Source organism: Triplophysa rosa, linkage group LG24 (assembly GCF_024868665.1).
Source record: "Triplophysa rosa linkage group LG24, Trosa_1v2, whole genome shotgun sequence".
Lineage (NCBI taxonomy): Eukaryota > Metazoa > Chordata > Actinopteri > Cypriniformes > Nemacheilidae > Triplophysa > Triplophysa rosa.
In genome coordinates, this window is record NC_079913.1 from 281385 (window position 1) to 303879 (window position 22495).

General features: G+C 41.4%; 5 protein-coding genes across 8 annotated transcripts; 1 reads left to right on the plus strand and 4 right to left on the minus strand.

Moving 5' to 3' along the window:
- Positions 1 to 364: 364 nt before the first annotated feature.
- Positions 365 to 2062, plus strand: mrps10 (mitochondrial ribosomal protein S10). Its single transcript, XM_057324586.1, has 7 exons — positions 365 to 473; positions 603 to 625; positions 979 to 1051; positions 1157 to 1296; positions 1424 to 1532; positions 1778 to 1867; positions 1948 to 2062. Exons 1-7 carry the CDS (start codon positions 402 to 404, stop codon positions 2023 to 2025), a joined length of 585 nt encoding a protein of 194 aa, XP_057180569.1. The 5' UTR covers positions 365 to 401; the 3' UTR covers positions 2026 to 2062.
- A 357-nt stretch (positions 2063 to 2419) lies between these two features.
- On the minus strand, positions 2420 to 6805 carry si:ch211-51e12.7 (uncharacterized protein LOC336335 homolog). Of its 3 annotated transcripts, XR_008961975.1 has the most exons (7): positions 6678 to 6805; positions 6415 to 6564; positions 6163 to 6300; positions 5932 to 6057; positions 3352 to 3449; positions 2621 to 2676; positions 2420 to 2476 (listed from the first exon to the last, which is right to left on the minus strand). XR_008961975.1 is itself a non-coding variant. In XM_057324584.1 (5 exons), exons 1-5 carry the CDS (start codon positions 6773 to 6775, stop codon positions 5567 to 5569), a joined length of 603 nt encoding a protein of 200 aa, XP_057180567.1. In that variant the 5' UTR covers positions 6776 to 6805; the 3' UTR covers positions 3456 to 5566. The 3 variants fall into 3 exon arrangements, 1 of the variants encoding a protein (XP_057180567.1); XR_008961974.1 differs by lacking the exons at positions 2420 to 2476; positions 2621 to 2676 and adding an exon at positions 2722 to 2830; XM_057324584.1 differs by lacking the exons at positions 2420 to 2476; positions 2621 to 2676; positions 3352 to 3449 and adding an exon at positions 3456 to 5657.
- A 518-nt stretch (positions 6806 to 7323) lies between these two features.
- Positions 7324 to 13218, minus strand: LOC130547881 (basic salivary proline-rich protein 2-like). Its single transcript, XM_057324231.1, has 6 exons — positions 13044 to 13218; positions 9861 to 9967; positions 9598 to 9747; positions 9346 to 9483; positions 9115 to 9240; positions 7324 to 8840 (listed from the first exon to the last, which is right to left on the minus strand). The coding sequence occupies exons 2-6, from the start codon at positions 9956 to 9958 to the stop codon at positions 8750 to 8752; spliced, it is 603 nt and encodes a 200-aa protein (XP_057180214.1). The 5' UTR covers positions 9959 to 9967; positions 13044 to 13218; the 3' UTR covers positions 7324 to 8749.
- A 768-nt stretch (positions 13219 to 13986) lies between these two features.
- On the minus strand, positions 13987 to 15115 carry msgn1 (mesogenin 1). Its single transcript, XM_057324716.1, has one exon. The coding sequence runs from the start codon at positions 14506 to 14508 to the stop codon at positions 14077 to 14079; it is 432 nt and encodes a 143-aa protein (XP_057180699.1). The 5' UTR covers positions 14509 to 15115; the 3' UTR covers positions 13987 to 14076.
- Positions 15116 to 15779: 664 nt separating this feature from the next.
- Positions 15780 to 22344, minus strand: LOC130547872 (flap endonuclease GEN homolog 1). Of its 2 annotated transcripts, XM_057324218.1 has the most exons (14): positions 22207 to 22344; positions 21558 to 21732; positions 21185 to 21377; positions 20929 to 21105; positions 20743 to 20853; positions 20586 to 20659; positions 20425 to 20510; positions 20200 to 20350; positions 20081 to 20117; positions 19918 to 19998; positions 19695 to 19825; positions 19561 to 19622; positions 18758 to 18901; positions 15782 to 18162 (listed from the first exon to the last, which is right to left on the minus strand). In XM_057324218.1, the coding sequence occupies exons 2-14, from the start codon at positions 21716 to 21718 to the stop codon at positions 17168 to 17170; spliced, it is 2403 nt and encodes an 800-aa protein (XP_057180201.1). In that variant the 5' UTR covers positions 21719 to 21732; positions 22207 to 22344; the 3' UTR covers positions 15782 to 17167. The 2 variants fall into 2 exon arrangements, with proteins under 2 accessions (XP_057180202.1, XP_057180201.1); XM_057324219.1 differs by lacking the exons at positions 21558 to 21732; positions 22207 to 22344 and having other exon boundaries at positions 15780 to 18162; positions 20929 to 21136; positions 21251 to 21333.
- Positions 22345 to 22495: the final 151 nt, after the last annotated feature.

Genomic DNA, 22495 nt, shown 5'->3' on the forward strand with positions numbered 1-22495 from the left:
TATAGACAAAACTTAGGAAGGTTAACACAAACGTGTCTTACAAAACAAGGATTTGTTTCCAACTCTGAAAGCCTGTAAATTGTCCTTTTTGTATATATTCATGGGGAAATTATGCTATATGACCCAGCTTTTGCCTTTGTCAATTTATATATAAAGACAGATGTAACCTAAATCAAACATCTCTATTAGGTTTTGGGCATTTTTAAATATAGAGAGATATGTATAAATGTGTAAAGCATGTGAACAATCTTAACTTATTGAAGATCAATATAAAGAAAAACGTATTATAATATATAATCATATGAAAATAGAAACGATTAAATATTTGATTAATTTGTTCCCGTCCTCCAGCAGGGAGCGCTGTGGTGACGACACTTCCGCTCGCCTGTCAGACAGCAAACATGGCGGCCTCCATGGCGAAAGTAGTAGCTGTTCGTGTCCTGTCGAGCATCATTCACGGACGCTCGTTATCGGTACTGTAATATCGCACATTTGTCTTTTGTTCTGTTAACATCTGTGTGTACTGTTTTATTAAACTGACTGTATAAATGTTTTACTCTTATTCTGCTGACTGTGTTCATGTGTGATGTTCTGTATTGCAGGTCGCTGTTCGGCATCACTCACGGTCAGTGTCACATAAACACATACAAGTTAGCATTTCAATAATATCTGCACATATCGAGTGATGTTCAACTGTCTGAGACCACTTCTGCACACCATGTGTTTTCTTCTGATGTGTACACAGAAGACAATACGTCATACATTTGGTCATATGTGAACAGTGGTTAAGAAGTACTGCAAAAATATTTATCATTACTTTGTCACAACGTTGTTTTAATATTTTTTAATTCGAACTTATTTCCAGGGGGATCTTAAATAATATACTATAATATCACATCATATTTTCAAATTGCTCTTGGACATTAATGTGTATGCCTGAAGCATTGAGTTTATAAGATGTTCTCCATGTGTCTGCAGGTGTTCTGTCAATGTGTGTCCTGCATCTTTCATACACACATGTCCAGTCTCAGCATCATCTCTTTCCTCCGCTGTAAGTTTTACAGTACATCTTTTTATCATGGAACAAACATGACATCAAACATGTATCATTGAACACATGAGTTTATTGTTGTTGTCCTGGTTCTTTTAAATGCAGGTCACTGTTACAGATGAAGCAGACACTCTCTATCAGAAGCTGTCAGTGTTGGTCAAAGGTCATGATAGATCAGTGCTGGACAGCTATGAGTTTTTTGCCACTTTGGCCGCTAAGGAGCTCGGTCTCGCTCTAGAGAAAGTGTGAGTCTATTTCACTCTTAAGAATACAGTTTTAACAGATGCAAAAACTAAAAACTCCAGATACTCGTTGAGGACAGCTGATGGCATACTCATTGATTCTCCAAGTGTTTTATTTGCTTTTTAACAGATTTGAGCCGCCTAAGCATATAGATAAGTTAACACTGCTAAAGTCGGTTCACATCTTTAAGAAACACCGAGTGCAGTATGAGATGAGGACACATTACAGGTGTATTGAGGTGAGAGATCTGCTTTTCATATACGTCTGATCATTTTCAACAGCATCCTTAGACATTTTTAACCAAGTTTTTCAGATGTTTACGATACTTGGTTTTAGAGTTTGCTCTCACATAAAGTAATTTTTGTTATAATTGAGAGATGATTCACTATTAACATTTCCATCATATTACCCTGCCTGAAAATCACCATTTCACATAATGCTTGGTTCTACCGATGACATTATTTACATCTCTGTCACGTTCAGATTTCTAGAATAACCGGGTCAACTGCACGGGTTTATCTGGAGTATATTGAGCGTAATCTACCCGAGGGCGTTAGTATAGAGATCACTAAGGTAAATCGTATAATAAACTCTTTGTTACAGTTACACAGCTTATTAAAATGAACCTAATGTGTGTTCGTTTATCTCTACAGACTGCCATTGAGAAGATCCCAGAACACATCCAGAAACCACTGTGGGAAGACAACAAACTGGAGCCGTCTAGTCCATGAGGGTCATATGAGGAGACGTCTGTCCTGATATAACCTGAAGCATTTCAAAGAAATCAGTACTGACCCAAGGGGAACCTGATCTGATCTTAGATCAGTGCTGTGTATATGAATAAAGGCCTCGAGTTGCAATGTATGTCACACATTAATTGTTTATACCACTAACATATACATTAAAAACACAGAATGGGTTTTGCTCTTTTTATTTTATGTCATAAGCATGTACGCATATCATGTCTTGTAATAAAATTCAATATGCAAATGACATCTGCCAGATGAATCCATTTCATTTATTCTTTTTTTTTAGTAACTGCTTATTTTAATGTGAAGGATTATTTGAGTATGCAGAATGCTGGTGATACAGTGTGTCACATTGTGCTTTTGAAACAAGATATTTACTCACAAATGTTCTACTATTGCTAAACACAGCATTCAGTAGATCAGGCAACAGCACCTATTGGCAGAGATCAAACCAGAAGAAATCCACAATGTGTTTAGCAGAAAAAACAGCAAACCCGTTATGACCCAAATCTTCCCTTTAATAAACACAAAGAGCGGCTGTCCGTATAAACGAATCAAACAGATGAATGTCACTTACGTTCTGGCTTCAGCTCATGCATCTGCTCCTGTGGTTCTGTCTGCGTCTGCGCAGTCCTGCAGCACCAATAAAATGACTCATTCCTCTGAACTCAGGCAGTCAACCGACTCGCACGCTCTCTCTCACTTCCACACATTAAATAGCAGAGCATCCACTTATAACTGGGAGGATCAGCGCTTGTCGTCACATGGGCTTACACATCTGTAACTACTGGAAAAGTCAAATGTTTAAAGCAGTCATAATTTACAGTTGATGGTTAATTCTGCCCTCCAGAATAAAACTGCAATATAGCGTAGTGTGACAGCATTTCACAGGCAGTGAGGGTGGATTTTATTGTGACTTCAATGCTTCGGTTTGTGTCTTAACAAATGAACAGACTCCCACTTATTTACCCCACACCTGTTCATCTTTATAGCAGTTTAAATCACCGCAGCATTTTGGATTCCTCAGATGGCACACTGGCAGAACCTTCTAGAGAAACTCTTAACTTCCCATGAAGGTTTCTTTTGTACTCGAGGAACTGAAACATGCACCTCCACACTTCTCCTTTATGGTGGGAATACTCGAAAAGAAACCATCGACATTCTGTGTAATGTTGTTGAAGAACACACAGGTCATGTTCTTTATAAACTGCCTCGAGGTTCTGTAACAGGTTTCTCCAGTGTGGCAGTCTGAAGACTAACTGGTAGCTCCTCTCAATCCAGTTTAGCTAAACACACAGAGTCACTCACCTTGTGAGAGAAAGAGGTGCATCACATCAGCGAGGCGAGCAGACGGGAGCGTCCTGCCTCCTGCATGTCCAGCTGCCCTCCAAAAGGGTGTCTAACCCCTTCAGGAGACAACAAGAGTCAGTCCAGAGAGCACAGCAGAGGAGAAGTGCAGCACTGATCCATCAGAAGAACACACAGATGGAGGGAAAGAACCTCACGTGTCTTATGAATGTTTGGTTAAAGACATTATCCGTCAAACGTTTGGACACACCTACTCATTCCTTATGTTTTCATTTTGTATTTTTCCTTCCTTACATCATTTCAATTTAACTGTCCTTCTAGAATGTGAAAAATAGTCATGAAAATCATGACCGTCTTCAAAGTCACGCTGTGTCTAGATCACAGGTCTGCACACTGTCAATCACTGCTCAATCTTTCACGTCTGCTTCATGAAACACATCCTGAGATGAGTTACTGAAAGACATCTCGTGCTGCTTGCTAATTCATATAGGCCTACTATATTCCATACATGAAAGAAATGTCTTGTTTGAAAGAAAGTGATATGTACACTTTATATTTTCAATGAAATAATTTCAAGAATTTTAGCTTTAGCCTTTCAATTAAACGTTTTTAATAGCATGAGAAACAAAAACCAGTCATGTGTGTCCAAACATTTGATGTGTAGTCTGTTTCTGTGAAATGTCAGTGTGATTTATAGCATTGAGAAAATGAACATATTATTTAAATAAAAATAACAGAACATAGATTTCCAATGAATTTTAAATATTCATTCCGACACTGATCTTAATACTGTAATAAATCAAACCGGATTATTCCTCTTAATCTAACGTTCCATTATAATTACCAAGAGAACAAACCCATTTACTCTTATGAGGTTAATCCATTACATGCACTTCGAGAGCAGTGTGTCGTGTGTGAATCTGAACTTTGATTCAAAGATGAGATGTTTCTGAAACATTCAAATCATCAGGAGCCGCTTCTGGGAGACAGGCAGGTCAGACTATATTCAGTACATCCTTGGACTTGGTTTGATCAGGTTTTATTTTCAGCCCTCCACACAACTTTAAAAGCCCCACTCCACTTTAATTAGAAAAGATATGCTTAAACTTTCCTTGATAAAAGACTATAGACTATAAGCTTTATGTACATGTGCCGTAATCTTTAGGAGTAGTATTAGAAAAGGTGAATTCAAATCATCAACATTCATCAGTCATGACTGTTCTCCTGTCAATGATTATAAAATATATCTGCGCTCATGTAAATAGTAAAAATACATACTTTCTTCATATGGTTGTCCATTTTTTTCTTCTTCAGAGATTGCAGTTCATTACATTTTAAGTTTGAATAGACAATAAAAAGAGAGGTCATTTGATCTTAACTTTATTTTGTTTTCGTTTTGTTTTCAAAACTAAGTCAAAAGCTGTTATCTTGTCAATTTACATCCACAACTTCACATGACTTTATCAGTTACAACACGTGAATGTGCCAGAACACGTCAGAACACTTATTTGTACTATTTTAAATCAAATACTGTCAGACCTGGCTTTGAAATAGAAAAGCAAGGAAATATTCATTTCAAGAGGTATAAACTGTAGCGCTACTCTACTGTCATGTAATAAATCCATGTAACTGTGGTTGTAACAGAATGTCATTGAACACAAACAGCAATACTTTCACTTTAAAGTAGAATTCAAGTAGCTGCACATTTATGGTATTAAATCATTAATTTATGAGCACTACACATGCGTAAAAACATATAAGGGGGTGAATGAAGTGTTTGATAAATGTCAGCGGACTGACGTCATTTAAACAAAGGTCCAAGGAGTACAGATATATCAAGAGACATAAATACTGAGGAATGACGGTGGACGTTCAGTCACTCGTTTAGTCTTTCTTAACTTTTCGTTCACTAAAATGCACTTTACTTTCTTTTCAAATAAAGGAAAAAGATTGTTTAAGGCTCACAGGAATAGCACCACGCACACTGGACGACACTTAGGAGTAAAATTCTCATGAAATACACTTAAAATCAACTAAAAGAACATGTTTCTTTCTCTACAAAAGAGTGAGAGCGCTTTTAAATGTTTTGGGGCTTTCTCCTCAGATACAGTAACAGAAAAATGTAGTGTGTCTTTACAGCAAATGGACCTGCGAGTCTGTTTGGACACAAATTTTTCGGTGGCCATTAACGCTACGGAGCACGAGATTTTAACTGTTAAAACCTCCGGCCACCAGGGGGCCCCGGCCAGCGCTGGCCCCTGCCTGGAGGCGGGCGGGGCAGAGGAGGGGCCGATCCGTTGTGGTAGCTGCATGAAAGGATAAAATCACACATTTGGATTGGGCTGATGTGCTCAATGAAGGGGCCGAAATCGTAACTGCTAATTTTGCATTGCAGAGTCAAAAATACAGTTTAGTTACAACAGGGTGTCATGCACAAATCTTAGTAGGCCAATAATTGAGTGTACTCTACGCTTTAATGAAGGCACCAAGAACGCTGCGCCAATACGCAGAAGACATTCTTTAAATGTGCGTTTGTGAAAGAACAGGTCAGAAAAGTGGGAAATTGGTGTGTTTTCTTACCCTCGGGGATGGAAAAATCGCGGAGGGCCGGGAGGCATCATGTTCCGCCCCCTCGGGTGCGGGGGCCGCCCTCTGAAACCCGGGTGTCCTGGCGGTGGAGGGGGAGGCGGGCCATGCGGGCCATGCCTGTAATGATAGACGCCAGACATTCTGACATTAACAATGTCGTGCCGTTTTAGATATTACATTACATATCAATACATAAAATAGTGTGACATGAGCTCTACATGCCTGTGCATTGGAGGTGGAGGTCCTCTCATGTGCATGGGTGGGAGCGGTGGAGGAGGGGGCGGACCCAAGTACATTCCCATTGGACCGCCTCTTCGCCCACGCATGTCCGGATAAGGCCGCGTTCTACCCATGCCCCGCCTACACAGAGATGCATTGTGGGATTTCATGAGAAACCATTACTCAATGACAAACTCAGATTCCTGGAACAAATATAAACAGACTGCAGAAATGACCAAGAACATGTCACAAAACCTCATGGGCCCAAATCCATTTGTAAAGCCATCACGGCCTCTGCCCCTCGCGTGACCCGGAGGCCTGAACCCTTTCATCATCATTCCTCGCCCACCACGACCTCCTCGGCCCATCCGTCCACCTCTGCCACGTCCCTTTACTCCACGACCCCTGTGGAGAGAAATACATAAGCAGATCTAAATCTCATGGCCAAGATGAGGACAGAGGTACAGGGGAACACAATGACATCATTTGACAGCAGTGGCTGTGATCATGTGACCCACCTGGATTTGCTTTCAGGTACAGAGTCCTCCTGTGAAGATGCTTCTGTGACCTCCATCACCTCTTTAGTCTCTTCCACCTGCTCAGGTTCAGCTTCCATCTTTAAAACCTTTTAAAGACACACACATAAACAAGCATAACGCAACCATTGTTAACGGACCATTTGCATAAAACAACAACTACATTAAGCCACATCCTGCAGAGCTGAATCGAAAGAAAAAATGTTCCGGTCACATTTCAAACCAACTTTAAGATTCTGTGACAGGCACATTCCAGTTATATTAAGCACATTTCTGTTATGACCATGAAATGTTTTTTGTTTAAATGAGGTTAAATTAAAGGCAGTCCAGTAGGTGATGTACTGGTTTACTAGATAGTGTAACTACTTTATAAAAGCATTCTCAGCAGTCAACACATGGCAGACCTGTGAGGATCGCTGAACGCCCAGATTCCCCTAATCTCATTTCTGACCCCATTAACCACGTCCTAAAATCTTCAACTTTGACCCACATGCTGAAACAGGGATCGGAAAGCGTTTAAAGAGTACATTCCTCGAGATCATAAAAAATACATTTCATGAAGTGTTTAATTTTGCCGTGTTTGAATGTAAGCAATCTGCCAAGTTGTATTCCGACACTGATCTTAATACTGTAATAAATCAAACCGGATTATTCCTCTTAATCTAACGTTCCATTATAATTACCAAGAGAACAAACCCATTTACTCTTATGAGGTTAATCCATTACATGCACTTCGAGAGCAGTGTGTCGTGTGTGAATCTGAACTTTGATTCAAAGATGAGATGTTTCTGAAACATTCAAATCATCAGGAGCCGCTTCTGGGAGACAGGCAGGTCAGACTATATTCAGTACATCCTTGGACTTGGTTTGATCAGGTTTTATTTTCAGCCCTCCACACAACTTTAAAAGCCCCACTCCACTTTAATTAGAAAAGATATGCTTAAACTTTCCTTGATAAAAGACTATAGACTATAAGCTTTATGTACATGTGCCGTAATCTTTAGGAGTAGTATTAGAAAAGGTGAATTCAAATCATCAACATTCATCAGTCATGACTGTTCTCCTGTCAATGATTATAAAATATATCTGCGCTCATGTAAATAGTAAAAATACATACTTTCTTCATATGGCTGTCCATTTTTTTCTTCTTCAGAGATTGCAGTTCATTACATTTTAAGTTTGAATAGACAATAAAAAGAGAGGTCATTTGATCTTAACTTTATTTTGTTTTCGTTTTGTTTTCAAAACTAAGTCAAAAGCTGTTATCTTGTCAATTTACATCCACAACTTCACATGACTTTATCAGTTACAACACGTGAATGTGCCAGAACACGTCAGAACACTTATTTGTACTATTTTAAATCAAATACTGTCAGACCTGGCTTTGAAATAGAAAAGCAAGGAAATATTCATTTCAAGAGGTATAAACTGTAGCGCTACTCTACTGTCATGTAATAAATCCATGTAACTGTGGTTGTAACAGAATGTCATTGAACACAAACAGCAATACTTTCACTTTAAAGTAGAATTCAAGTAGCTGCACATTTATGGTATTAAATCATTAATTTATGAGCACTACACATGCGTAAAAACATATAAGGGGGTGAATGAAGTGTTTGATAAATGTCAGCGGACTGACGTCATTTAAACAAAGGTCCAAGGAGTACAGATATATCAAGAGACATAAATACTGAGGAATGACGGTGGACGTTCAGTCACTCGTTTAGTCTTTCTTAACTTTTCGTTCACTAAAATGCACTTTACTTTCTTTTCAAATAAAGGAAAAAGATTGTTTAAGGCTCACAGGAATAGCACCACGCACACTGGACGACACTTAGGAGTAAAATTCTCATGAAATACACTTAAAATCAACTAAAAGAACATGTTTCTTTCTCTACAAAAGAGTGAGAGCGCTTTTAAATGTTTTGGGGCTTTCTCCTCAGATACAGTAACAGAAAAATGTAGTGTGTCTTTACAGCAAATGGACCTGCGAGTCTGTTTGGACACAAATTTTTCGGTGGCCATTAACGCTACGGAGCACGAGATTTTAACTGTTAAAACCTCCGGCCACCAGGGGGCCCCGGCCAGCGCTGGCCCCTGCCTGGAGGCGGGCGGGGCAGAGGAGGGGCCGATCCGTTGTGGTAGCTGCATGAAAGGATAAAATCACACATTTGGATTGGGCTGATGTGCTCAATGAAGGGGCCGAAATCGTAACTGCTAATTTTGCATTGCAGAGTCAAAAATACAGTTTAGTTACAACAGGGTGTCATGCACAAATCTTAGTAGGCCAATAATTGAGTGTACTCTACGCTTTAATGAAGGCACCAAGAACGCTGCGCCAATACGCAGAAGACATTCTTTAAATGTGCGTTTGTGAAAGAACAGGTCAGAAAAGTGGGAAATTGGTGTGTTTTCTTACCCTCGGGGATGGAAAAATCGCGGAGGGCCGGGAGGCATCATGTTCCGCCCCCTCGGGTGCGGGGGCCGCCCTCTGAAACCCGGGTGTCCTGGCGGTGGAGGGGGAGGCGGGCCATGCGGGCCATGCCTGTAATGATAGACGCCAGACATTCTGACATTAACAATGTCGTGCCGTTTTAGATATTACATTACATATCAATACATAAAATAGTGTGACATGAGCTCTACATGCCTGTGCATTGGAGGTGGAGGTCCTCTCATGTGCATGGGTGGGAGCGGTGGAGGAGGGGGCGGACCCAAGTACATTCCCATTGGACCGCCTCTTCGCCCACGCATGTCCGGATAAGGCCGCGTTCTACCCATGCCCCGCCTACACAGAGATGCATTGTGGGATTTCATGAGAAACCATTACTCAATGACAAACTCAGATTCCTGGAACAAATATAAACAGACTGCAGAAATGACCAAGAACATGTCACAAAACCTCATGGGCCCAAATCCATTTGTAAAGCCATCACGGCCTCTGCCCCTCGCGTGACCCGGAGGCCTGAACCCTTTCATCATCATTCCTCGCCCACCACGACCTCCTCGGCCCATCCGTCCACCTCTGCCACGTCCCTTTACTCCACGACCCCTGTGGAGAGAAATACATAAGCAGATCTAAATCTCATGGCCAAGATGAGGACAGAGGTACAGGGGAACACAATGACATCATTTGACAGCAGTGGCTGTGATCATGTGACCCACCTGGATTTGCTTTCAGGTACAGAGTCCTCCTGTGAAGATGCTTCTGTGACCTCCATCACCTCTTTAGTCTCTTCCACCTGCTCAGGTTCAGCTTCCATCTTTAAAACCTTTTAAAGACACACACATAAACAAGCATAACGCAACCATTGTTAACGGACCATTTGCATAAAACAACAACTACATTAAGCCACATCCTGCAGAGCTGAATCGAAAGAAAAAATGTTCCGGTCACATTTCAAACCAACTTTAAGATTCTGTGACAGGCACATTCCAGTTATATTAAGCACATTTCTGTTATGACCATGAAATGTTTTTTGTTTAAATGAGGTTAAATTAAAGGCAGTCCAGTAGGTGATGTACTGGTTTACTAGATAGTGTAACTACTTTATAAAAGCATTCTCAGCAGTCAACACATGGCAGACCTGTGAGGATCGCTGAACGCCCAGATTCCCCTAATCTCATTTCTGACCCCATTAACCACGTCCTAAAATCTTCAACTTTGACCCACATGCTGAAACAGGGATCGGAAAGCGTTTAACGTCAAATGTCTGACAATTTTCCACCTGCCTCCCGCTGTGGAAAGCACACAGACTCTGTGCTGTTAAACCCATACGACAGGCTTAACGTGTCAGTCAGCGCCTCCATCATCAAACACCCGGTCGGTCATAAGTAGCCAGATGATCAGACACGCAGGGATTCCGCAGCGTGCCGACAGGCCGAGTATTAATAGAGTGAACGCAGACAGGGCAACTGTAAAATGAGGAGTCTACTAGGGGTGTAACGGTTCAAATTACTCACGGTTCGGTTTGTGCTATGTTCAGGGAAAAGGGACTACTGACAAATAAAAATAAGAACAAATAATCAAGCTACAAGTAACAGTACCAATAAAACAACAGAGCAATGCAGAAAATTAAATAAGATACTGTATATATACCTTTTAGGGTAGAAATGGATTAAAGAAATTAAATAAAACATAACATTGCATATGTACAAATGAAATAAAGATGAATCATAATTGAAGTTACAGAAGTGAGTGATTTCCTCGACTTTGAACAGACCGCAGGAATATGCTGCTGTCGCTTTAAGAGGAATGAAACCCATCCAGTACACTGATACCGTTTTTCGTCTGTTTCGTCCGTTCACTTAAGACATAACCTACTATGTTTGTTAAGATACTGGACAAGAGGGGCATGTTGACCTACTTCGTGTGTGAATCTGTCCGTTTAAGCGCTTCAAAGACAGCTCAATATTTGCTTCATCATGTCTGAGACTTCTCTTGCGCGCGCTTCGGATCTTCTCAAGTTTTCTTCTGCGTCATCTTGCACTTAAATGTTTAAATGGTCGAGGCTTGAATGAGTGTCGTTTAAACATGTGCTGCTCAGGTCTCACCTGCACTCGCGCGCTCACAACACCCGGGTGATGAAATGACTGCTCATATCACAGCATACGTCAATCCTATTGAAATTTGTCTACGTTATTTGATTTGTTGTAGGTATTAAATGTGTATCCATCGACAAACATACATTAGCTGAACTTTGTCAGTCTGTTTTACGCATTATAATTTTTAACGAACCATATTATAAATGCGTCGTCAGATTTAAGATGAGCCGCGGTCCAACACCGAACCGTTGGTGGAGAACAGTGCGGTTCAATTTTTTACCGAGAACCGTTACACCCCTAGAGTCTACAGAAAAACACATTCAGTTCAGACGTACAAGCATGTAAGCGCCAGGACAGGATGAAGTGTTTTTCTGTTATTCACATCTCAGGATGCTGTTTTATGTCTTTCAAAGCAACATATGTCTGGATCTGTGCAGTTTTCCCCATTGTGTTGATGTACTTCCTTTTGAAACAGGATGCCGGGCACGACATCTCAAAGACATTTGCTGCGTCCCAATTCGCCTACTGATACTATGCCCTTATAGTATGTACTGTTTTTTTATGGAAAAGTATATACATTTTAGTGCGTAGCAACACTGTATGCACGCACTGGGACATACTAACGCGAAACGGAAGTGGCCGTTGTTGCCTAGGCAACACTGTGATCACTGTTACGATCAAAATACAGCTCTTCCTTGCATTTAAGTTTTTATCCATTATTATTTTGTATGTAATGTTTACTGTATACATACATTTATTAATTTAGCAAAGCATCTTTTATTTAACGTTATTTGCAGCGTCACTTAACTCCGCCCTCTCGCGGTGAGTTGTGGGTAATATCAGCCGTTAAGTGTCCATGGAGTCACACTTCGAATTTTCACCGGAAACAGTAGACCATCCGGGTACTTTGAGAATCATTTCAGCATACTATGATTTGGGACATACTCATTCTATGTTCGAATACTATTTAGGACTTACAGCATGCGAATTGGGACGCAGCGAGTCTCTTTTTTTAAATGGTTTTCTTGTCACAGCCACGATGTGTTTACTTGTTACTGGCTGGTCTGAGGGAGGAGCTACTGAGTTACATTGACATTTATTCATCCTGCAGACACTTTTAAGTGACTATCGCATCACATTTTCTATTGGTGACCACATATCAATGATATCTTATTAAATATATCTGTAGTCTGTTATTTTTACCTGAATAATTATACATTATATGCATTGTTCGTGTGTTATATATGTATAGAGGTCATCTATTTGCTAGTGGAGTAAGTGATTTTTATTGGATATCAATAACAGAATTCTGTAGATTCTAGATATTACGTGTATTCAAGTGTATTTTGTTTCACAAGCAAATATACTAACGTCAGACATCTATGAATACATGAGACTATGTGAATTGTGCCTGCGTCTTATTGTTGATACGTGATTATTCAGGTTGATACGCGATTATTCAAAAATAAGTGCAAACTATAAATAATCTTTAACAATAATAAATGTGCCATTGTTATGTGCTCGCTAATATAAAACAATACGCGATACATTCGTTTGTGAGATTCACATCACTTTAGGCATTTCATGCTTTTGTCGCCATAATCGCAGTTGAATGCAATATTCGCATTAAAATCCCCTAAGGACGTAAATTAGTGTTGAACTCTTTAAGAAACACCGCGCAAAGCTTAATGTGTGGAGCTGATGAGGTAAGTTAATCGAGAAGAAGAATTTACGACATTAAACGGTTCGCTCACAGATTTCTTACACGAGCTCGTCGCGTCTGTTTGTGTGCTTTACACTTACCTTCAGATATCGAGAGCTCTTCTAAAACAACGAGCCCTAAATAATTCCGCGTTATTCGCTTTATTTTGCGAAACAATCATCCGTTTATAAAATCATATACGGCTGTGAAATGGCGGCTCGCGCCGCACCAAAACATCGAGCGAGCGCTGATTCTCTTTGTCAGAGAGCGTCATTGTACCGTGAAGACCCGCCCACACGGAACGCGGACGCGCTGTGATAGGCCGGATCTCCATTGCGTCATGTTAGTTGCTGTTGTGAGTCGCCCAGAAGATGTTACGGCTAAAGGGGATGCAGCAACGGCCGGAAGTGATGCAAAATCTCTCCATAAAATGACGATAAATTGCATTAGTTAACGCCTACACCTACACCTACCCCAACCCTAAACCTAACCTTACAATAATAAAACTATTGTAATTAATTGTTGTCAGCGTGAATAAAATGATGCTGTATTGAAGTGTGCATGCCCAGTGGAGGTAGCTGTATCCCTTCTAGCCATAACTCCCAGTGGGCGCCTACAGTCAAGAATTTCTTATTGTTATTTGAGAAAGTTTATATACACACAAGCAAAATTAACGTAACGCATGTTTGTAATGTTTTTCATATTGTTTCCTGAATTTAAAAAGTTTATTTATTTATCTTGTTTTTAAAGAAACGCACTAATTCTCTATGTATTTTGTGCATAAATGAATTTATCACTGATTTTGTTGTTTTATAGATTCAGGAACTTTATTATGGAAACCTTCTATGTTCTATTACACCAATAAAAAAGACCAAAGTACGTTAACACAAACGTTACATTTATTCAGTCATTTCATCTTTTAAATTGTTTACTTTAAGAAACCTTATAAGATTAGACACAAAGAAACCACTCAGGTACCAAGAAATATTTACATCTGAAAAACGCGAGTGGAGAAACAAACGAAAAATCTGTACAACAGCAGCCCAAAAAAATCACCGTATTTTCTGCTCCATGCGAGTGTCAATCAAACGCATGCAGTCCTTTTCCAGTGAAGGTAAATAAATGTGAATGTTCTCATTGCTGGTCAAGGATGCTGGAGAGTTCTTTGATGTACTGGATAGTGTATTTGAGGGTCTGGATCTTGGTGAGCGGCTGTCCTCTCCTGCTGTACACCGGCGGCAGGTAATCCCGCAGCTGATGCAGCGCCTCCGCCAGACTGCGCATGCGCAGCTTCTCCCTCTCGCTCGCCTTCATCCTCCTCTTCATGCTCATCTTCACTTTGGGCTTCTGTTGCTCGGAGATGCGGGCGTGTTTGCGTCCGGACGGCGTGTACGTCGGGCATCCATCGGGGCTCGAGCGCATCTCCGGGGACGAGCACATGGATTCAAAGGAGGACTCCGGCGAGGACGCGTCTCCAGACGTCCTTTCCTCTCTCCTCCACTCCCAACGGGACAAAATCTTTGCCGTAGCGACGTCGATGTCCACCCAGCCATCGATCTGTGCCATATCCTCTCTTGTCTCGGAGAAAATGGCCCTCTGTGTGTTACAGTTGTTTTTATACCCCAGATCTTTACGAGCGCAAAGTTCAAAGGGACGCAAGTGGCAAAGCGCGGAGGATGAGCGCGCGTTTGGCACCCATGTGCGAATAAGGCGATGTTGGCGGTAAACGTGTAAGAGAAAAGAAAATAATTAGATTCCCTTTTGTGGGAAATGAGTCTTTAAGTCGACACGACAACAATTAACAGACTGATGTGATCAGACGCGCGCAAAAGTGCAGAAAACAGAGAGAGAGAGAGAATACATGGAAAACCAACGTTCAATGTCACAGCTTCAGTGCACCACAAAAAACTTATAACAAGCCTACTGTAGCCTATATGAGGGCGATTCTTCAAACTTCGGAATTATTGGACGATGAAGTTGAACATTGTTTTATCCATTTCAATTTAAAGGACTGTATTGGCACGACTGTGTCAGAAATATACAATCTAAAAAATAACAGTATTGTTTTATCTAATGTAGAATGACGTTTTATAGCCTTGTTTTATAATCTGTTATAAATAAATATCATTGACGCAAAGATGTGATCGTGACACTGATCAAGCCTGATATTCTGATGACTGAAACATACCGGAGATGGATTTGTTAACAGAACCAGTTCTCTAAAAGTAAAAATAGAAAAAGCAAAGAAAAACAATTGTTTTCACTTGTGACACATTTTGTTATAAGCAGGGCCAAAAACGAAACATTTCAAAAATATAAGATAAAGTGAAGAAGTGGTAAAATGAGCTATTATAATCTACATTCTAAAACTAAAATACATGTTTTTTTCCTATAAAGAAGAGAAGAGTTGTTGTTGTTGTGTGTTGTTAATGATGATGTAAGATGTATATGAGCTGAAGGACACAGCTGTCAGATGTTTCATGTCTGGGAAGGTGTGACACCTGTCACTCATGATCAAGGCTCAAGAGGAAGTGCAAGGTGTTTATGTCCTTTTTAGGACCACACTGTTACTTTTATCTGTCACGTTAAGAGAAAAGAGGACATTTTACTCTTTACTGCAACGAGTTACATGTTTTAAACAACTTTTGTTGATTTGCCATGGTTTACAAATGATCTATAGAGATTATTCTTTCTTACATGGAGTCCAAAGGTCTGAAAGCACATTGAAAAAATGGGGTTTTATTCCTGTAAATCAGTTAAATGCCGATGATCTAAACTTGGATCATTATGTTTTGTTTCTGCAGCTGTAATGCTGGAGAATGAAATGAAACAAATACAAACTACAACCAACAACTTCATTTAAATTGTTATGATTTATAATCATTTATAACATTTGACATATTTAGGCCTATAGCAATTTATTAAATTATCAAATTGCAATGTCGTTGTGTTTCACTTTGAAAGTTGTATGTTCTGCATTTTTATTAAAACACAAACGCTTTTACACCAGAACACATGTGTTATTAGGGCTGTGTATTGGTAAGTGCCTCCCGATACGATACATATCACGATAGATGGGTCACGATACAATATATTGCTATGTATTTCGATACGATACACGTTTGCAATATATTGCAATACTTTAAATAGAAAATGTCAAAAGTAGAGCTAGAAATACAACATGCTGTGCACCAGCGGGGGTTTTCTGTGAGGATAAGTGTAAAAACATCCCTTACCTCTGCAGAGTGGCCATGATGTGTGATGCATGGACCTTTAGATCAGAGGTTTGGCTTCTCAAACTGTGGATTGCGCCCCTCAAGTGGGTAGCACAGGGGAATAAGGTGGCTCACGCAAGTCACTTGTCTGTTGTGGTGCATTACAGTTAAAACACTGAACATGGGCAGAATAAAACCTCTGCTTCATCCGTGCTGTAAATGTGCTGGTGTCACATCCGTGAAAGCACAATACATGTCATTGTTACTTTTCTTAATAAACTTTTTGTCTAATGCACTGCAGTAGCCAAGTGACTTGTGTCATGACTTGAGAAGCTACAAACAGCATTATTTGATATAACTCATTACTCCATGACTTCTTTAGAAAACCAAAGCACACCCACACATCAGCTCTGAGAGCTCCAAGCCTTCTTACATTTGAAGCGAAGTGAAGTATTTGTCAAGTATGGTGACCTATACCCGAAATGTGACCTCTGCATTTAACCCATCCAGAGAGTAGTGACCACACGTACACCCGGAGCAGTGGGCAGCTATCACTGCAGCGCCCGGGGAGCAAGTAGGGGTCAGGTGCCTTGCTCAAGGGCACCTCAGTCGTGACCTGCCGGCCCTGGGAATCGAGCCGGCACGAGTCCTTCTGGTCACGAGTCCGACTCTCTAACCATTAGGCCACGACTGCCCTATTTTTCACTATGCTCGCTTCCACTTACTTTTGGCCGTATGTATATGACATGATTTAAAAAAAAAGATCAATAGTAGAGGTATCACTATCAATACACTATTGAAAAAACAAATATTGCGATAGTTACATGTATCAATATTTTTGCACAGCCTTATGTGTTATAGTGCTATATTTATCTGTACAGATGTATCTGTATGTTATTTAGATCGATTTCAAATGCACATCAGAGACTGAATTTCACTTGGGCATGAATTTATTATCTCTCTTGAAAACTCTAATTTCAGCTCCTTCATTTCCCTCGAGTGCATCACACTCACTTTGCAAATCTCATTTTGAGTCTTTCAGCGAGAGGTAGAGGACTGTCCACAGAATCCTCCTCCTCCTCCTCCTCCTCCTCATCATCATCCATCTTCACATGATGCAGGTGAGTGGATCGGATGATGGCGGTGTGTTTCTCTGGAGTTTTAGTGTTCACAGCACTCAGCTGGTCATTACTGGATAATTTCTGTGGTCTGGACTGATGGGTTGAGCTGGTTTTGATGGGTCTCTGTGGTTGGGACGTGACCTTGATTTTGTGTTTCTGTGATCTGGGTCGATTCTCTGCGTCACTGAATGAATCAAGCCGCACACACACGCTGTGCGGTTTTCTCTCGGGCGGGACGCTGGGTTTCAGATGTGAAGAGCTCAGGGGTTTAGCTGTGACGGTCTGTAGATCTGTCAGGTCTGTAGATGGTTTGGTGACCTTTGCTTGTGTTTTTGGACACAGCGGAACTTTAGACTGCGCAGATGGGTTTGAATCTGCTTTGAGACTCTCTGATCCGCTGGGCTTTTGTGTCTTCTTCACACCATCTATCGACACATGAGACTTCACAACATTTTTCACAACAAGCCGCTCCTTAAGAGACCTCTCGAGCGCCCGCTGCGGTGACTCCGGATGACCAGAGACCAGAGCAACAGTGAGATCAGTGCCGTCTCCTGCTGATCTGAGCTCAGTCTTATTGCTCGGAGACTGCTGGGATGGAGATGCCATGAAGGATGAAGAATCCCAATCTACACTGCTGAGCTGCAGCTGGCCAATCAGAGCAGAGACAGAATTGTGAGCCGGAGAGGTCGGGGAGGCTGGATTCTGTGGGGTCTCGGGAGGTTTGCTCTGTGTTGGGTTCATGATGACATCACTGGAGGGTTTCTGTACACCAGAGTCTGAGTGTTTTGAATCTGCCGCCGTTTGCAAAGACATCTGAGCAAAGAGATCGGACATGACGTCATGAGAATCTCCCGGCTTCTCTTCCTTTGCTTTTGGCTTCTTTTCTGAAACACACGAAAATTGAGATTTGTCGAAAAAGTGCAACGATGAACAATCAAGCCCTCGTTCATTTATATCTGAAAGCTAAACTAACCTATTATATCCATTTAGTCTTTAATAAAGTGTTGTGTTGGACTTTTTTATCTGCGATACAAAGATAACCAACGTTACGACATAAATGCTGTTGAAAGAGCTCTTATCTCTTTCTCTGTCTGTTCTGACGATGACCTTTATAATGAAACGTATGAATTGATGTACTGAACCAGGAACAGTTGTCGTCGCTTGTGAGATCAGAGCAGAATTGACAGCAACTGACTTCTGTGTGACACCTCGTGTAATCAAAGTGTGTGCGTGTGGGTGAGTTGTGAGCATGTGACAGCACGGGTGCGAGACGCTTCTGAGGTTCAACTCAAGAGTGTGAGGAACCTTTGATCCCCATCCTCAAGACAGGAAAAACATCACGCGCTTCACCTCCACACTACACTCACCTGCTTGCTTTCACAGACAGACACAGAGGAGAAACCTTTGACCTTCACAGAGACTCAAAGTCATTTCTGGTTTTGTAATGTTGTGAGGAATTATGGGAAGGGATGAGCATACTCTTTGTTTTGTTCTCTTGCGCTTCAGCTCTCTCTCTGTTGAAGTCCTGGACGATGTGAGGATACGCCAGAGTAAAGAGAGATTCTTCCTCAACGGTCCTCACCTCTGTCTGCTCATCACAGCCCTCAGCAAACACATAATGATCTGACACACAGCAAACATCAAAACATTTCTCTCATTATGAAATTGACTTTAAAAATCATGTCCTGGAGATTTCCATTCCTATAGCTGGCATATGCTGCTCATCACATGTCAGACTCACAGATGAACTGCTCACTTTGAGACTTTTCCAATTCCAGATTTTCTATTTATTTACTCCTGTAACAAATGATCTGTCAATATTGTGTGTTGAGAAAGCACGCCATTAAAACACAGTAAAACAAAGTGCCCACTATTCTTATGTTTTACAAATACGAAAAGAGCAAATAAAGTCATTTATAGACACTTTACTGGCAGAGTTGTTCTTGAGTGTGGATTGGTCGTGTGGAGTGGGTGTTTGGTGGGTGGGGGGCGGCGGGGTGTCTAGAGGAAGCACTTTTAGCACCTAACTGTGATACATTTGTTCCGTCACCTGTGACCCCCGACCCCTCCAGATCTGACCTCACAACAAGACACTAACAAGCTCTGACGGACATCAAGTCACACTTCACATCAACTATTAAAAACAGTCATATTACACAATAAACGTCCTTCATTTTATAATCACAACAAATCATAAAACATACACTGATGCCAACTGTACACCTAGTAAAATAGAAAAGATTTGAAATGAAATATAAATGTGGTGTGAAGTCTTGTGTCACCTGGTTTCTTCCAGATCACTTCAAAGCAGTTGACTCCGTTCCTGACTCGTGCTTTATAGATTCTGTTGGGAAGAGATTTCAGCACATGAATCGAAGCTGAAGATGTTTGACATTATGGATAGAGTCACACGCACCTTATGGGCTGAATGTGAGCGGCCGTGTCTCTGTTGTGTTTCTTGTTCATGAGTTCTGTGTAGGTCATGAGCACCAGAACCTTCTCGCTGCTGTAGTGTTTGGGCCAGTCCATCTTGTCCAGAGCAAAGTTCTGTTGAGGTCATCACACACGAGAGAAACCTCAACACCATCATCAGTGTGTGTGTAAGCGTGCTGTGTTTCGATTGGTCGTCGGGTCTGTACCTGCATCAGCAGCAGGTTGGGTTTTCTCCTCCGGAAGGGCGGTGCGGGTTTGTCCTTCGTCACCAAGAACTCATCGATGATCTGTAACGTCAGCAGAACACCACACAGATGAACTCTGTCCTTACGCCACCACATCCATCCCATAATGCACCAGACGACTCACCTCTGTGAACGGAAACCGCTCACACGCCAGAGTCTTCCTGAGAACATTACAGAGAGAGAAGCACTGAGTTAACGTGTGTTTTGTTGAAGATTGTCAGATGTTGTGGAGATGAAACACACTTTCTGATGTTGGCTTCGATGGAGGACGCCTGGCGGGTGTGTTCGATGCGATGCCATTCACACGGACACCGAGAGTCATAATCCTGAGGTGAGCAGAAGCGATCGCTCTTACAAAACACACAGCCGCTGCGCTCGTGAGACTTAGCAGAGCCTGAAGAGAGAGAATATTTACGGATGTTCGACAGATTCTCTTCGTACGCTCACAATCATTCAGAAAACACTGACCAGGATGACGGCACACCAGACAGTGAGTGACCTTCTTCACCGTGACCTCTGACCTTTCAGAGCGGTCTGACTCCCACTCACTGAACCTGCAACAGAGCATCTCTCATTACCATTCACACATGACATCATAAACACCCCGCCTGATTCAATCTCCTTCATACTTCTGAAGCAGAGTTTGTCCTTTCAGATTGTGTATCAGTTTCAGCGTTTGTTCTTTTCCTACACCTGCAACACCCTGAAGAGAAACACAACAGAGTTGATAAAGAGAGCTGGAGAGGACGGTGTGTCGTTCGTGATCTAAGATTTCTGATGCATCACCTTGGGGATATAATCACAGCCCAGGAAAATGGCCAGACCCACGAGAGTCTCTCTGCATAACCCAAGCTCTGCTTTAACCCGAGACATCTGATAGCAGTCCACCTGAGGATCCTGAGGAGAATAACAATTCATTTACAGCTCGCGGGTTTTATTACACAGCTCTCTGGAACACTCACTCGCAACTACCTTTGTGTTCATGTTGAAGTTTCTGTAAACCGTCCGAGCGCCGTACAGGAAAGCATCTCCATCATTAGTGATGCATCCGTCCACGACTCCCTGCCAGTCCAGGAAGGCGCACATGGCCTCCGCTTCCCCTGCCGCTGTCACCCACGGCACACCCAGACAATCCAACATCTCTGCACACTGAAACACCAGGAGAACATGCAGAAAACACCTGAAGAAAGTCAAAGAGAAAGGATAGTTAAGAGGTCATGCTTCACACCTCTCTCAGAACGGCCTTGAATCGGCCCCTGCCGGTGGTTTTGACAGCTGCTGGTTTGGACTGCACCTTCCCGAATCTCATCTCCGTGCGTTTGCTCATGGTCTCTGCTTTAAGTTTGGGAGCGTCTCCTTCCATCACAAACACCAGCTTCGCACCCATCAGAGTGAGAGAGGACATGCGGAAAAACAGATTCCTGCACAACACACACACAGTCAATCATATAGTCAAGTCAACATGAACTCTAGTTCCTATCTAGTCTAGTGAATGCATGTTTGCGGTCATCATTGAACATTATTTCAAATAAAAGAAAGGTTGTCTATGTAATCTGCATCCAACATCAGTTCAAATCTCAATTGAAATCTTTCAAATTCACCTTAGTTGTGGTTTGGTGACTTTTCCCATCATGCCCTGGACGTGTTGGGCTTCACAGACCCACAGGCTGAGATCCACAGCCAGCGTCATTCCTGCCAGACTGTAGAGAGGAACACACTGCCGGACCGGATCCAGTATAGACCACAGCTCTGACACCCCCATGACCTCGGTGAAATCTGACCAATAAACGTGTAGTATGGGTCATTTAAATACAAAATCATATAGTGTTTGAATATGTATAAAGATACTGTATTACTAACATATGTACACAACATGATATTCAAAAGGTACTGTAAACGGCAATGAAAGAACACTTGAGTTCATATCAGATGCATTGATTTCTTTGTATAAAACATATAATGCATAACAAATACAGACCATTTTAACGCATAGGATTCGTCATTATTCGTCACTGTCTGCCATCAAAATAATGTCCAAAGGACCACAGCTATGATATAGTTACATTATTACTGTTTTTAATACAATGTTTAGTATTTACAAAAACATGATTTAATAAGTTTAAACTGGTATGTTATCCAATGTCTGTTTAACTATACACCAGTAACGTTCTAGTTAAACTGAAAATAATGTCAACTCTGTCATCACAGCTTAACAAAATCGGAACCGTATGAGTGGAAGCAGTTACTTACATGTGTTCTTAACAAACAACTGTTCTGCAGCATACACTCTTGAAGAATAGCGTATTTAAAATGTATAAAAGCAAATGTTTTGTTTAAAGTCTCAGTTTGAATGTTTGAATTCAATCGCGCCTGCCTGGAGGTCTTGAGGTTCTACTGTCACATTAGCGCCTTCAGCGGCAGGGAGAAGAACAAAGACTATAGACATTAACAAGACCATGCAGTGCTACTGTGACTTGAAAAAGTGCATGCGCAGTAGCTAGAGCAAGCTGTCAAAAAGTGTTTTAGCGCAGCTTTATCT

Bases quoted from the DNA above. Each gene is read 5' to 3' on its own strand.
- mrps10 (XM_057324586.1), top strand. From the start codon at position 402: ATGGCGGCCTCCATGGCGAAAGTAGTAGCTGTTCGTGTCCTGTCGAGC. The intron at 1,533-1,777 runs GTGAGAGATCTG...TGTCACGTTCAG, and splicing joins CACATTACAGGTGTATTGAG to ATTTCTAGAATAACCGGGTC. The intron at 1,868-1,947 runs GTAAATCGTATA...TTATCTCTACAG, and splicing joins TTAGTATAGAGATCACTAAG to ACTGCCATTGAGAAGATCCC.
- si:ch211-51e12.7 (XM_057324584.1), bottom strand. From the start codon at position 6,775: ATGGAAGCTGAACCTGAGCAGGTGGAAGAGACTAAAGAGGTGATGGAG. The intron at 6,565-6,677 runs GTGGGTCACATG...TTCTCTCCACAG, and splicing joins GTACCTGAAAGCAAATCCAG to GGGTCGTGGAGTAAAGGGAC. The intron at 5,658-5,931 runs GTAAGAAAACAC...CCTTTCATGCAG, and splicing joins CGATTTTTCCATCCCCGAGG to CTACCACAACGGATCGGCCC.
- LOC130547881 (XM_057324231.1), bottom strand. From the start codon at position 9,958: ATGGAAGCTGAACCTGAGCAGGTGGAAGAGACTAAAGAGGTGATGGAG. The intron at 9,484-9,597 runs GTTTTGTGACAT...ATCTCTGTGTAG, and splicing joins AATGGATTTGGGCCCATGAG to GCGGGGCATGGGTAGAACGC. The intron at 9,241-9,345 runs GCATGTAGAGCT...CTATCATTACAG, and splicing joins CCTCCACCTCCAATGCACAG to GCATGGCCCGCATGGCCCGC.
- msgn1 (XM_057324716.1), bottom strand. From the start codon at position 14,508: ATGGCACAGATCGATGGCTGGGTGGACATCGACGTCGCTACGGCAAAG.
- LOC130547872 (XM_057324218.1), bottom strand. From the start codon at position 21,718: ATGGGGGTGTCAGAGCTGTGGTCTATACTGGATCCGGTCCGGCAGTGT. The intron at 20,118-20,199 runs GTGTGTTTCATC...TAATGTTCTCAG, and splicing joins ATCGAAGCCAACATCAGAAA to GAAGACTCTGGCGTGTGAGC. The intron at 19,623-19,694 runs GTGCGTGTGACT...TCTTCCCAACAG, and splicing joins GCTCACATTCAGCCCATAAG to AATCTATAAAGCACGAGTCA.